The sequence below is a fragment of the Barbus barbus genome, assembly GCF_936440315.1.
Source record: "Barbus barbus genome assembly, chromosome: 6".
NCBI classification, from domain to species: Eukaryota; Metazoa; Chordata; class Actinopteri; order Cypriniformes; family Cyprinidae; genus Barbus; species Barbus barbus.
In genome coordinates this window covers 20,146,146-20,161,695 of record NC_136734.1, presented here as the reverse complement: position 1 = coordinate 20,161,695, position 15,550 = coordinate 20,146,146, and the positions used below count along the sequence as shown (strand labels likewise).

At 36.9% G+C, this 15,550-nt stretch overlaps 1 protein-coding gene across 1 annotated transcript in view; it reads right to left on the bottom strand.

The window, feature by feature from the left end:
- The window catches only part of LOC306870799 (multiple C2 and transmembrane domain-containing protein 1-like), a gene marked incomplete at both ends in the record, with an annotated part of 154,616 nt that overhangs the window by 63,862 nt on the left and 75,204 nt on the right, over window positions 1-15,550 (bottom strand). The window contains 3 exons of the mRNA XM_079418217.1: window positions 5,668-5,779; window positions 6,109-6,188; window positions 6,414-6,556. Coding sequence (XP_079274343.1) covers window positions 5,668-5,779; window positions 6,109-6,188; window positions 6,414-6,556 — 335 coding nt within the window. The remainder of the gene's footprint in view (window positions 1-5,667; window positions 5,780-6,108; window positions 6,189-6,413; window positions 6,557-15,550) is intronic.

Here is a 15,550-nt window from a genome sequence, read left to right as displayed (position 1 = left end):
TGTCTGTAGTGTAAAATAATAATAATAATAACAATAATAAATAAATAAATATCTATCTATATATATATATATATATATATATAGATCTATATCTATATATATATATATATATATATATATATATACAGTATCTCACAGAAGTGAGTACACCCCTCACATTTTTGTAAATATTTTATTATTTCTTTTAATGTGACAACACTGAAGAAATGACACTTTGCTACAATGTAAAGTAGTGAGTGTACAGCTTGTATAACAGTGTAAATTTGCTGTCCCCTCAAAATAACTCAACACACAGCCATTAATGTCTAAACTGCTGGCCACAAAAGTGAGTACACCCCTAAGTGAAAATGTTCAAATTGGGCCCAATTAGCCATTTTCTCTCCCCGGGGTCATGTGACTCGTTAGTGTTACAAGGTCTCAGGTGTGAATGGAGAGCAGGTGTGTTAAATTTGGTGTTATCGCTCTCACTCTCTCATACTGGTCACTGGAAGTTCAACATGGCACCTCATGGCAAAGAACTCTCTGAGGATCTGAAAAAAAAGAATTGTTGCTCTACATAAAGATGGCGTAGGCTATAAGAAGATTGCCAAGACCCTGAAACTGAGCTGCAGCACGGTGGCCAAGACCATACAGCGGTTTAACAGGACAGGTTCCACTCAGCACAGGCCTCACCATGGTCGACCAAAGAAGTTAAGTGCACGGGCTCAGCGTCATATCCAGAGGTTGTGTTTGGGGAAATAGACGTGTGAGTGCTGCCAGCATTGCTGCAGAGGTTGAAGGGGTGGGGGTGAGCCTGTCAGTACTCAAGACCATATGCCGCACACTGCATAAAATTGGTCTGCATGGCTGTCGTCTCAGAAGGAAGCCTCTTCTAAAGATGATGCATAAGAAAGCCCGCAAACAGTTTTCTGAAGACAAGCAGACGAAGGACATAGATTACTGGAAACATGTCCTGTGGTCTGATGAGACCAAGATAAACTTATTTGGTTCAGATGGTGTCAAGCATGTGTGGTGGCAACCAGGTGAGGAGTACAAAGACAAGTGTGTCTTGCCTATAGTCAAGCATGGTGGTGGGAGTGTCATGGTCCGAGGCTGCATGAGTGCTGCCGGCACTGGGGAGCTACAGTTCATTGAGGAAACCATGAATGCCAACATGTACTGTGACAAACTGATGCAGAGACTGGGCCGCAGGGCAGTATTCCAACATGATAACGACCCCAAACACACCTCCAAGACGACCACTGCCTTGCTAAAGAAGCTGAGGGTAAAGGTGATGGACTGGCCAAGCATGTCTCCAGACCTAAACCCTATTGAGCATCTGTGGGGCATCCTCAAACAGAAGGTGGAGGAGCACAAGGTCTCTAGCATTCACCAGCTCCGTGATGTCATCATGGAGGAGTGGAAGAGGACTCCAGTGGCAACCTGTGAAGCTTTCACCTTTATTTTATTTTTTTATATAGCGCTTTTAACAATACAGATTGTGTCAAAACACTTAACAGTATCAAATTGGAGGATAGAGTGTCAGTAATGTATAATAATAAGATTAAACACTCAATTTTCAGTTAAAGGCATTTCATTATTGAATTCAGAGATGTCATTGCTTAGCTCAGTTTAGTTTAAATAGTATCTGTGAAATCAAATTGACGATAATCGCTAGAAATTAAATGTCCCCAACAGAGCAAGCCAGAGGCGACAGTGGCAAGGAACCAAAACTCCCTCTGTGACAGAATGGAGGAAAAAAAAAACTTGGGAGAAACCAGGCTCAGTCGGGGGGCCAGTTCTCCTCTGGCCAAACCTGTGAAGCTCTGGTGAACTCCATGTCCAAGAGGGTTAAGGCAGCGCTGGAAAATAATGGTGTCAAAATATTGACACTTTGGGCCCAATTTGAACATTTTCACTTAGGGGTGTACTCACTTTTGTGGCCAGCAGTTTTTACATTAATGGCTGTGTGTTGAGGTATTTTGAGGGGAAAGCAAATTTACACTGTTATACAAGCTGTACACTCACTACTTTACATTGTAGCAAAGTGTCATTTCTTCAGTGTTGTCACATTAAAAGATAAAATATTTACAAAAATATGAGGGGTGTACTCACTTCTGTGAGATACTGTGTATATATATATATATATATATATATATATATCTCAATCTCTCACTACTGCACATAAATACTTTTCTTTTTTTTAATGTTGCGGTGAATTATAACCTGAGATTCTCCCAATGACTCCAAAGACTGCAGACACATGCAGTCTTTTAGTATCAGATAACTGAGGTCTGAAACAAACTATTTTAATAGATATCTATGTGCTTAATTTGGAGTCCTTATTAATGTGTTTCTTGTTCAAAATGCATATTCATTCAACTCTGAGCAAACCTGCTCTGAGAAAAACACACAGCGTTGATGTTAAAAGCAGGCAGCTAATGACGTTCTCTACAGATATTAGTGTGATACGCTGACTGAACACTGTAAAATGACTCTTTTACATGAGCATTCAGACCTCTAATGTGATCTTTGGACATGATGCCGACCAAAAACAAGCAGCTCGTGACCAAAGAAGGCTGCACTTCCTCAGTGAAATGATGATTAAAAGAAATGAAAGTATAAAACCATGAAGCAGATTAAGAAAGTAGAACTGGAAGTAAGTATAATTTTGACAAACATCTGTGTTAGCATTAATTTTGTTCTTCCATGCACTTCAGGGTGAAGTTTTCTTTATATTTATATATCTTAGCAGAAGTTTTAATTTAGGAGACGTATCAATTACAAATCCCACTTGATTTGCATCTACAGAGCTCATCGTTTACAGTATTTTGGAAATGAAACAGATATAGGGAGTATAAATAGAAGAAACACCCAAGTGTGCACCGCGAGCGATGTAAAAGTAGTTATCGTAGCGCTGTTACAGTATTCCCGAGACCCAGCCAACATGGCCCACTTTGGAGCTTCAAAGGCTTGGGTGGGGTAAGCCTTTCAGCAGGACGTCCTTATCCACATGCTGGAGAGCCACTTTCATGTTTCTGGGCCTCTCTGAAAGTTGGGCTCCAACATTAGCCAAAACAAAACAGGAGTTACTTGACCTCTGCTGGAACATGCAACTGAGAGCTGTGCATTTTGTTCTCTTGAGTAGCGCAAATCAATGCAACTAGGCTGTGTGTTAGAAATGCCTTAAACTGGGACTTCACTTGAAGACCACATATTACCATTGAAACTATAAGACTTTCACTTAATGGACAACAGAGAGGTCTGCTGTACACATGCATGCATGAATCAGAGACAAAGAGAGTAGTATGTTATTCCTGTCCAAGACCAGCATGCCACTTTCATACTAGACAATCCATTCACAACACATGGAAGAAGAAAAAGTACAAAAAAAAACTATAACAGAATTTCAACTTATAGATTAATAATGAGGTGGATGAAGAACAGCTTGACATTAAAAAAAATGTCTCAAACTAAAAAGTAGAGAAATTAGATTGTTAGGTTACCTGCTCTTTTAAGAATTATTTGAACTATTTAAAGAATATTTACTATTTAAATATATTTACTCAGATATTTATAGCTTTTATTATTACTTAAAAAAATATATTTTAATTGAATATTTCATTTTGTTATGTGCTTTTCTCATTTCATTCTTCTTTTTAATATTACTTTTTAGTTTAAATTTATGTTTATTTCAGTTTTAGTTTGAGTTCAGATTTATTTTATTTATTTCCAGGTAGTAATTTAAGTGTTTCAACTTAAATACATTTTTAGTTACTTGCCAAGTTTTTAATCAAATTTTTATATTATTTTTTATTTACTTTATTAACAAAAAAAAAGGTTTTAATAGTTTCCGTTTTAGTTCATGATAGTAACTCTGATATATAATAAATATATTACACAAAAATATCAAATTCAGAAATCAACATCGTCACCTCGATGGATGGATAAAGCATTGAAATAAACAGCAACAAATTTGTTAAATAACAATAATAATTAAAAATATATATATATTTTGCACAGACCCACCAAAAAATATACTACAATACCATCAAATAAAATAAAATAATTAAGCTTCAAATTAGGCTAAATATGCATCATTTTCATGTTAAGAAAAGAAGTTTGTGTACACATAGCTTTACATATGCAAAATCACCAGGTTATATAAATGGTTGCTCTCACATCCTGTTTGACTACAAAAATAAAGTGCAAAATCTCCTGACAGAACACTGCAACACATGCACCGTGCAGTCGATGCAATATGAAGATGACAAAAAGAGTATGCTTTATTTTCTCGTTCAATTGCTGCAATACACAAAGGAAACTCTGGCGGCCCTGAATTTGTATCTGGAACTGATTGCTAATTTCAGCCTGAAAGGCAGGGCAAATTGGTGCCCGGCACTCGACAAAGGTTCATTTTCTTATTTGTACACTAGATGGCAGTGTTTCTTACCCTGTATATTACAGCACTTGCAGGCGATTTTACGACTGAAACGAAAAAGGTAAGTGAGGGAAAAAAGAAAAAGGGCTGGGGATCACGGCCCCCTTCAGTCTGAGCAGAGAACTGCAGAAGGCAGGGATCAGGTGGGACATGCTGTTATTACCTTACTGGATCGTTTCCAGCTCCTTCTCATAAGCATGGTCTGTGAATGAGACAAAGCGTTATAAAGCCACCCCTTGCCCTCTCTAACAGGGTGTTAGAGGTGAACCTGACATCCTGTCTGGATACTGTTCAGAAGAGTCAAGGGGTCATAAGGAGGCAGCCCGGGGAAGCTATGGTTGGGGGGGCAGCCATTATAAGCTAATAAAATCACTAAATCACACACAAACAAAGAAAATGTTGTCATTCAAAGCTTTGTTAGTTCACTAACACAAAGATACACTGGCACACTCACACATATCTGTGATGTTATAAGTGTTATAAGTTACTGGATCATACAGTAAGTATATGTTGTTTATTAGGGGACTTTTTAAAAAGTCTATATCTTGCAGTTCTGCATAAAACCCCATTATTTCCCTATAAACTTACAGCGCCCTTGTTATCCTGTTAGCGTTCCAACGTACTGCCTGTGGTACACTTTGTGCTTAGTTAAATTTTATAGGAATGCTTTATACATGCTGAGCAATAATTACTCTTTCGTCCTGAGCATTACTGAATGCACAAATGTGACGTATGACTGCATAACACTGCAAGTAAAGTGAGGGTGTGTTTGCTAGGGCACACTAGCTGACTAACGGATAACTGGACTCATTTTCCTCTCATTGAAATTCTGCATGCCAATCCTAAGAATATTCTTTAGACAACAGATTTCTCTTTGATGTATGCCAAAAAAAAAAAAGGCATTTCCAAATCAGACACTGGTTCAGCCAACCCAGAGAATGCATTTGGAATCTTCTGTACTGCAATAAGATGAGTGATAATATATGAAGCCAAATAAAACCCTATACCACTGTTCAAAATGTTTTAACTTTTAAGTGTAAATCAAAGAAAGCACTAGATTAAAAAATAAAAAATAAAAAAATAAAAAAATAAAAAAATTAGATACAGAGCTTCCACACCTCTTGACCAATACATTTCCAAGGTTTTACCATGATGTACTTGTTTGATGTACTTCAGTTCACAGTTCAGATCAAACACATCACCTTGAAAAACAGAGACATAATAAAAAACTAAATTAAAAAACTCACTGCTTCCCTGAAGTCTCCCTCTTTTGGAATAAGTGTGACTGCCAGTTCCAGTGAACCCAGGTCATGGTTGGGATAGTGGGGATCTTTGAGGTCAAGGGTCACATCCAAGGTCCTAAAAGGGAGAGAGAACCTACAGCATGAACAATCAAAATCCTGCCACGCTCAATCACTGGGTTCTACATTTCTTACAACAGCATTCGTGTGTTTGTGTGTGTGTGTGTGTATATATATATATATATATATATATATATATATATATATATATATATATATATATATATATATATATATATATATATATATATAGACACATATATACATACACACACACACACACTATATAAACACAAGGGGGCAGCGGTGTCAAAGTAAATTAATTGATATTACGACACTTGAGATTGTGTTTCAGATTGGTAAATGTGTCACAAAGCATCAGAAGACCTTTGGTGCTCCAGGGACTCTAAATAGAGATATGCAGAGCCCATAAAGTCATCCTGCAGCCCGAAGTCATAGTCAAAGACCTGTAGAGGAAGGAAAACACCCAACAGTAAGGCATGTCATTTCACACGACAAACTGTAGTGACTGTAAAGCCAGCATACATTATATTGACTCTTTACAGTTCCATCAATTAAAACACATTCCATTAAATTAAAACACATTAAATAATCACTAACGACTAAGCAGCCATTAAAAGTCAATTTAATGACTGGAACAAAGCACTCTGACTACATTTACAATCATTTACCTTCACGTAGAGTGGCTCTCTCAAACTCTCCACCAGCAGACTGACTTTCTCATCCCATACTGGGTTCAGGTTCTTGTGGATCGTTTTGCTGCGGAAAACCTCCTTCCCTGCTATCTTAAACTTCACATATGGATCACTGGTCCCTGTAAATACAACAAAAATCCACAATACATTTGACAGTTTTTCAAGAGAAACTTTGGTAAAAAAAAAAAAATGTTTCTTCTACAAAATTAGACCAGCTTAGTTTATAATAAATAGTACTTAGGAAGCCCTTTTAAAAATACTGCAAAATTCACTGAAAAAAAATAATTGGAACTGAATTTGCATTCTCCACTCAATTCCAAATTCTACACAGCCCTTCTGGTAACTATACTTAAAATTCTACATCATCTCGTTATATAACAGTCTCAGAATGAGATGATGCAAAAACAATGGTTATTTTTGAAAAACATATACTGTTGCTAATATGCACATATTCATTATCTAGCCTCTTTTTCTCTCGCTGTAGGGCTTTTTCTTTCTCATGGAGTAGTTGTCTATGGTGTGTAAAAATGGGTCTGAAAGAGTGGAGGCAAAGAGACTTGGGTCATGTGACCTTAACTGTCAGCCCTTATTGGCTCAAGCACTAAAGTGAGTGAGGATGAGTGTGCTGTGTGAAGCCAAGGGCAGTCTGAATACAGTGAGCACAACCATAAACAAACAAATACACTAATGAGTAATAATCAACATGACAGAGGCTCCTGAAATTGCCAAAGCAACATCCTGACATTTGACTCAATTAGTTTGCACTTTGCAGTATAATATAGTACAGTTCCTAAAAGAGAGCACTAGATGTCACTGTATGTTCAATGGAAAATCTGCACATAGCCCTGCATGTCACCTGACCTGCTCTATCTGCAGTGGATCAGGAACTTTAAAGTATTCTGAGCCATGAAGAAGCATAGCATAACATTAGGGCTGCAACAACTAATCGATAAAATCGATTATTATCGATTATGAAAATCATCATAATTAATCGGGTCTGCCCACAGTGCACGTCCAACTTCAGCTGGTTAGTCAAATTACGGCACTGAATAATGCATTTCTATGGACAAAATGCATCTAAAAATAGTGGAGGAAACAGAATGAGATTCTGCCGGAGAAGCACGTGATCCAAGCTGCCCAAAACATGATAATTCTTTATTTTAAGCTTTAAGTTAATGCATAAGAGTAATGGCTTGCCCTGTCAGGCGCTTTGACAGATGCGTGTGCGTCCTCAGCGCAAAAACGTTCAGTTTACGGTCATATCCTTATCTATAAATGCCACAAATTCACGCGAGCATTTCCATTTTTGCATAAAGGTCCGTCCTGACAGTCTGTGTTAAGTTTAAAAGCGAATGAGCGCCGGCGCGGCGGGCGCGCGCACGCGCGTCAGACGGACAGAACACAGTAGAGAGGGAGACAATTAATAGGCTTTTCAGCGCAAACATATCCACTGTGCTGAATTATCTGTTGTTGAAAGTTAATTTAAGGTTTAAAATAAATTAAAATATTTTATGAGAGTAGGAACTTTAAAGGGATAACAGCGTGTAATTGTCTGTCTGAATATAAACATGAGACGCTCCATAACGGCCTTTTACAGGATAAAGAAATGACGAGGTGACTGTGATCAAAGTAGTTCCTGCAGAACATTACTCTTACCTGTTGGTTAACACTGAGTTTGTGTTTTTATTCGTCTTTATTATTATCTTTATTATTTTAATAGAGGTTTAAACTATGTTAAATTTTTGCAATGCTTAACAAATTTATGTAAGTTTTTTAACAATGTGTTTATGTAAGGTTTGTGCCACTGCTGCTCTAAAGTAACAGTATTGGTGATAACCAAAATCATTTTTCGGCTTTCTGTACTGGTTAGTACTCCAATATGTGTAAGCTCTTTAGTAACAGTAGTAGGCTATTTTTAATGCTATAATATCATTATTGCTGTTATCTATGAAAGAAAACCAGAGCACTTATTTTTTTTTATTTTTTTTTATTTGAGTATTTTTTTTTCGCGATACCCAATTGCAGTCAAAAAGTACATAAACAATACCAGCAAGAATGCAAGCTGTTATGAGGACATTTTTTATTATTATGTCCAATAAATGACAATAACATTTTTAAATTTAAACAAATTTTTGACAAATTTCTAAAATATGTTTTCTCTTTATTATGATAAGTGGTCTAATAAATTAAGCACTGTATGTTTTCATAGCATTCAGTTGTCACGTTTGTTTGAAGGACATTGGGCAGAATGTGGAATAGTATTTTTTTTGGTCAATATTTTTTTAATCCGATTAATCGATTAATCGAAAGAATAATCGGCCAACTAATCGATTATCAAAATGATCGTTAGTTGCAGCCCTACATAACATCTTGCAAAATACCACACTGAGGAAGATATGTGGTTTAATATAAAAAAATATGGCATCATTCTTTACAAATAAATGAGGAGCAGCAACATTTATAAAAAAAAAACTGAATCTTGATCAAATTTATCAAGAAACTATTTAGATGCAAATGCTGCTATAACAAGTAATTAACATTCTGTGCGGAAAATAAATGCAACAAATAAATGGACAATCAAACAGTCTGTTGTGCCAAACCACAGTAAACACAGTATCCGGAATGGAACCACTCTTGTAAGCGATCCCTTAGGTTTCATTACGTTGACAAAGACAAACATCAATGCCAGGGGAATTGTCAATATTTTAACTAAATGAAGTGTGGTTTTTACCTGAAATCGACTACATAATTTTTAAATTCAGCTCACATTCTGCTCTGCAGGAACTTGCGTGTCCCTGTGCAGAGATCCAGTGTCAGCAATAAAAAGAGTAAATATGATTATACATTAGTATATTGTGTGAGAAAAAGACCAAATTCATGTTTACTTAGCTTACAAATTTCATATATTCAAATTTGGCACATTATTATTAATGTACCAATGGCATTATTAGAATATACTGTACTGATCTGAAGCAGATGAGATTATGTGTATAAAAAGTCACATATGAAAAGTTTTATGGTATGTTTTGTCATTTTTGGAAGCCCATGGTCACTTTTCACTTTTATATTACAGTAAAAATATTAATGAAAAAGTCCATGGGATTTGAAACTGTTAGGTTACCAACATTCTTCTCTTTACATTCCACAGATCAAAGAAAAGCATAGAGGTTTGGAACAACATGTGAGTAAATGATGAAAGAATTTTCAGTTTGGGGTGAACTGTCCCTTTAAAGCCTTTTGCAGTATAGGTATCTATATCAACACACTCATCTCCAGACTGGAGTGCATGATACAAGTGAGAAGAGTATTGGTGTGGGCATGTTAGCAGTGGCAAACGACAGCTCCATAAGCAGTCACTTCAGTTATATCAGCTCGCTGACAGGGAATCCCCATTCAACACCTCTGCAGTGTGTAACTCTCAATGCCCATCATAATCTATCAGTCTCTGAGGGAAGCCTCTGTAATGTCATTAGATCAGTGCTGACTGCTGAGACATTTAGTACGGTAATCAAACATGCTCCTGTAGATCTGTATCACAGCATGCTGCACTCTCAGCACGGTCACTGTCCAAATGCATCCAAAAAAATAAAAAATACACACACACATGAAAACAAAGCTTCAGTTAAGCAAACCTCTAGATGCAAATCTCCACAGGCATTAGATCTAATAACCAATTTGCATTCACATTCACTGTCTTTATATACCACTGAAATGCATCCCTTCATTCAGGAGATGCAGAGATACCAAGACGGGGTGTTATTTTCCTATTCATCCACCCCTAAAGCCAATCCCAATGCTCTTTCAACCACTGAGTCATTCATCTAAATAATACAATAAACTGCATTCAAATTCAAAAGGAGTCAGTGACTCTAGATAATGGCTCTGGTTAAGCAATGTGTTCGCCTCTGGATGTTGATGCCCAGCTGTGAATTATGTTGGTGCACCATTAGAGATAGCTGAAAGACAACAGTTTTTTTTTCATGTCTTTACTTCAGGATAAAGGAATAAAAGCCAAAGAGGACCTGACGTGAATATCAAACACAATGCATAGTAATAAAACAATAAAACCCAGATTTCCAATGTGGTCTCTGACTTTTTTAGTAGAAATGTAGCATGATGGACAGAATATTGCAGAACAAAAAGATAAATAATAAAGAAAGGGGAGGGGGAATCCTTCTTTGCAGCACTGAACTATATATCTGAAACTGTCTGTGGTGGAAAAAAGCTTGGGGGGGGGGGGGTTTAGGTGCTGACACATAAACTGTGGGTCTGATGAATGACACATCTCTGCCCTTGACAGCCATCTGCAGCACAGCGTTCAGCATTATAGGAAATGAAAGACGTTTATCATTAATCTGACTAAAAACGGTAAAATCTGTGGTCAGAAATTATTTCTCATCAGCCACAATGAAAGATGGACAGAATAGGGGACTTTCCCTGAGTACATTCACAGTCGCATTAATCAAACTGCCCTCCACAACACTTGAGTGAGCAGGAAGTAGAGGTGCTCAGAGAAATCCGTTCACAGAAGATCAATAGATGTTTTGAATGAATGAGATACTGCGTATGATTGCAGGGTCATAGTGTGCTGACCGGTGAGCGAATCCTCCTCTGCTGATCAGTAGCATACATTAGACACCTGCACATTTGCTCTCCAACTGCATTTTTATGGACCTATAAAACTTGTGCCACTGTCAGTCTAAAAGGCTTGAGAGTTTGAAATTGAAGACTACTTTCTTGGCCAGAAACCAAGGAACAGTAGTAATGGATAATTTTATTGTTTGTTTGTTAATGAGGATGACCTGAGTTCAAAACCAGCTAATGTAATTTCTTGACCCCAACCCTGCTCTAAAATACAGTTTAAAACTAAGCCTTTGTTGGTTTAAGCTGTTTTTCCACCAATAGGATTTTCCTTGTTTCCTCCATTGAAACAACCCAAATACATTTTATTTTTAAAATGCATTTTTCTTCTTATAAAATACGCTTTTAGTGGCTTCATTTAGTGTTTTGCGTAGAGATTTGGTTCAACTAAGTTACTGTATATAAATATATATATATATATATATATATATATATATATATATATATAAACAAGCTATGACATAATATAAATTAATTATTAGTGATGAGTCATGAAGTGCTCTGACTGACAGATTCATACTGACAAATTTTTTGTCACAGTGCCAGTGTGAGCACTGTGATGACAGTAAAGCAGATTACTCAGATTTACTGTAACTCAAAGAATGCAAAGGCCAAGATAATTAAATATTCTTCTTGTGCTAATTTGTATACTTCTACAAAATACATGATGTGTTTGTAGTCGTAAGTGTGACTGCTGTTTACAGTCTGACTATCACTGGGCCATCCAGACATTCAAATCAGCTGAATTTGCTCGTAGCAAACAAAGAAACCGATGCAGAGAAATCAAATTAATTACTTTGTTTTTCAAGTAAAGTATTGCATTTAAAAAAATGTAGCTTGAATATATAAATGTGTGTGTGTGTGTGTTGTAATTCCAAATCATTGTTTATATTTAAATGGATAATTCCCCCAAACATGCAAATTCTGTCATTAATTACTCACTCTCATGTCATTCCAAACCCATAAGACCTTTGTTCATCTTCAGAACACAAATTAAGATATTTTTTATGAAATCTGAGAGTTTTCTGACCCTGCATAGACTACCACGTTCAAGGACATCGATAAAATAGTCAGTGGTTCAACCATAATGTTATGAAACTACGAGAATATTTTTTATGCGCAAAGAAAAAAATAACGACTTTATTCAACAATTTCTTCTCTTCTGTGTCAGTCTTCGATTTATGCATTTTCACGATGTATGCATGTGGTGCTGCTGACACAGGAGCCAGCATTTTGACGTAGAACCCGTCAACCTGTGAGTTATGTTGGTGCACCATGAGAGATACAACCAGAATTCCGGAAATGTTGGACTGTTTTTCAAATTTGAATAAAATGAAAACTAAAAGACTTTCAAATCACATGAGACAGTATTTTATTATAATAGAACATAGATAATATAACAAATGTTTAAACTGAGAAATTTTAAAATTTTATGCACAAAATCAGCTCATTTCAAATTTGATGACTGCTACAGGTCTCAAAATATTTGGGATGGGGGCATGTTTACCATGGTGTAGCATCTCCTCTTCTTTTCAAAACAGTTTGAAGACATCTGGGCATTGAGGTTATGAGTTTCTGGAGTTTTGGTGTTGGAATTTGGTCCCATTCTTGCCTGATATAGGTTTCCAGCTGCTGAAGAGTTCATGGTCCTCTTTGGCGTATTTTTCATTTAACGATGGGCTAAATGTCCCCGGACTCTTCTACTACGAAGCCATGCTGTTGTAATAGCTGCAGTATGTTGTTTTGCATTGACCTGCTGAAACACACGTAATCTGGAGGGGAGCATATGTTGCTCTAAAACCTTTATATACCTTTCAGCATTCATAGTGCCTTCCAAAAAATGCAAGCTGCCATACTGTATGCACTTATGCACCCCCATACCATAGACACGGCGTCTGTGATTTCCAACAAGAATGTCAAATTTGGACTCATCTGACCATAGAACACTTTTCCACTTTGAAACACTTGGCCCACAGGACATGACGGCGCTTCTGGACCATGTTCACATATGGCTTCCTTTTTGCATGATAGAGCTTTAGTTGGCATCTGCAGATGTCATGGCGTATTGTGTTTACCGACACAATTCCTGGGCCCATTTAGTAATGTCAATGAAAGAATCATGCCAATGAGTGATGCAATGCCGTCAGAGGGCCCGAAGGCCATGGGCATCCAACAAAGGTCTTTGGCCTTGTCCCTTACGCACAGAGATTTCTCCAGTTTCTCTGAAACTTTTGATGATGTTATGCACTGTAGATGATGAGATTTGCAAAGCCGTTGCAATTTGACATTGAGGAACGTTGTTTTTAAAGTATTCCACAATATTTTTACGCACTCTTTCACAGATCGGAGAGCCTCTGCCCATCTTTACTTCTAAGAGACTCTGCCTCTCTAAGACATCCCTTTTATGTTACAGACCTGATGTCAATTATCTTAATTAGTTGCTAGATGTTCTCCCAGCTGAATCTTTTCAAAGTTTCTTGCTTTTTCAGCCCTTTGTTGCCCCCATGCCAACTTTTGTGAGATCTGTAGCAGTCATCAAATTTGAAATGAGCTCTTTTAGTGGATAAAAGTGTAAAATTTCTCAGTTTAAACATTTGTTATGTTATCTGTGTTCTATTGTGAATAAAATATTGTCTCATGTGATTTGAAAGTCTTTTAGTTTTCATTTTATTCAAATTTAAAAAAAACCGTCCCAACATTTCTGGAATTCAGGTTGTAGAAGTAAATTTTCATGTCTTTACTTCAAGATAAAGGAATAAAAACCAAAGAAGACCAGATATGAATATCAAATAGAAGACATGCACGTCATTCATACCACATAAACACATCACAGACTGTGGAATTGCCTTTGCCAGCAATGACGACACACACTGACAAACTGGCACTGAATCCTGGCTGGTGAGCAAAACTAAAGAGCTGATCATGGACTTTAGGAAGAGACAGCAGCGGCCCTACACTCATCTTATGATCAGTGGGACCCCTGTGGAGAGGGTGAGTAGCTTCAAGTACCTCGGTGTAAACATCTCCGAGAACCTGACTTGGACTACACACATCCAAACACAGGTTAAGAAAGCCAGGCAAAGACTGTACCACCTGCGACAGCTGAGGAAATTCAGGGTCTCACCAGCAATCCTGAAAACTTTCTATTCAGGGACCATAGAAAGTGTATTGACTCAGTGCATCTCAGTGTGGTATGGAAACAGCTCCAATCAGGACTGCAAAGCACTACAGAGAGTTGTGCGCTTAGCTGAGCACATCTCAGGGTCTGTTCTCCCTCTCTGCAGGACATCTACCTCAAACGCTGCAAAAATAGAGCTGTCAAAATCATCAAGGACTCAAATCACCCTGGTAACCATCTATTCACTTTGCTTCCATCTGGTAAGCGCTTCCGTAGCCTGATGGCAAAAACTGAGAGACTTAGGAGGAGCTTCTTCCCCCAGGCCATCAGGCTCCTAAACTCTAACTCTGTCTCATAACATCACATGACTCCATGTAAATATCACTATATCAATAAGCTATTCATAATTTTTCTCTACCTCATATTGCTGCTATTTAAATACCCTGTACAACTTTTTTGCACATTCCTCTTATATTACTATTTTATTCTTTTATTTTTTCTACTTTTCTTTTTCTTAATATTTGTATTCTATATAATTGCACTGTCCTTGGAGCGGACCTGACTTACATTTCACTGCTGGTTATACTCTGTATAGTTGTGTATGTTACGAATAAAAAAAATCTTGAATCTTGGTAGCCGTTTCAATTGAGCAGCAATTTTATACAGTATAGACCAAAAGACAAATGTCATGTCCGTTTTAGTGGCCCATAAGCTGTGGCCATTTCAGAAACAGCACAGTTGTCATAAAAGTAGCTATAATAACCACCAACAGAAAAAGCAGGATCTTACTCTAGATACATTTCCTTGAATGAAGCCATGTAGCCACCAAGGGGAAATGTGATGTTGTTAAATGTATTATCTTGTTCTGTTTTAGCCCAAATTGTGTATGACAGCCTGGGGGTATTTCAGAAAGCAGGTTATGTGACACTCCCAGGGTTGTTTGTGGATGACTAAACAAATAAACTCAAACTATAGCATAAAGCAATATATATATTTTTTTACTCTATTTACTCATTCTGCATTCAAAACCTTATTTATTTATGTATGTACATATTTATTGCAGCTGGATGATTTCTATATAATATAGCACATATATATAGACTGTTTTTTATTTATATATTTTTTTATTCTTATATTTAGCATCAAACATACATTATGATTCTTGTTCACTGTAATAAAAAATGATGAAAGATTAAAAATTTAAATGTAAAATGAAAAATTATTGCATCACTGCCACCATGTTTTGTTTTGTTTTGCTTTGCTTTTGGCATGGTACCATGGTAATGGCAGGGCTTTTTAGACATTGTACCATTTTAAAAGCATGTGTTGTTGGACGTGCATTTTATATAAGTGA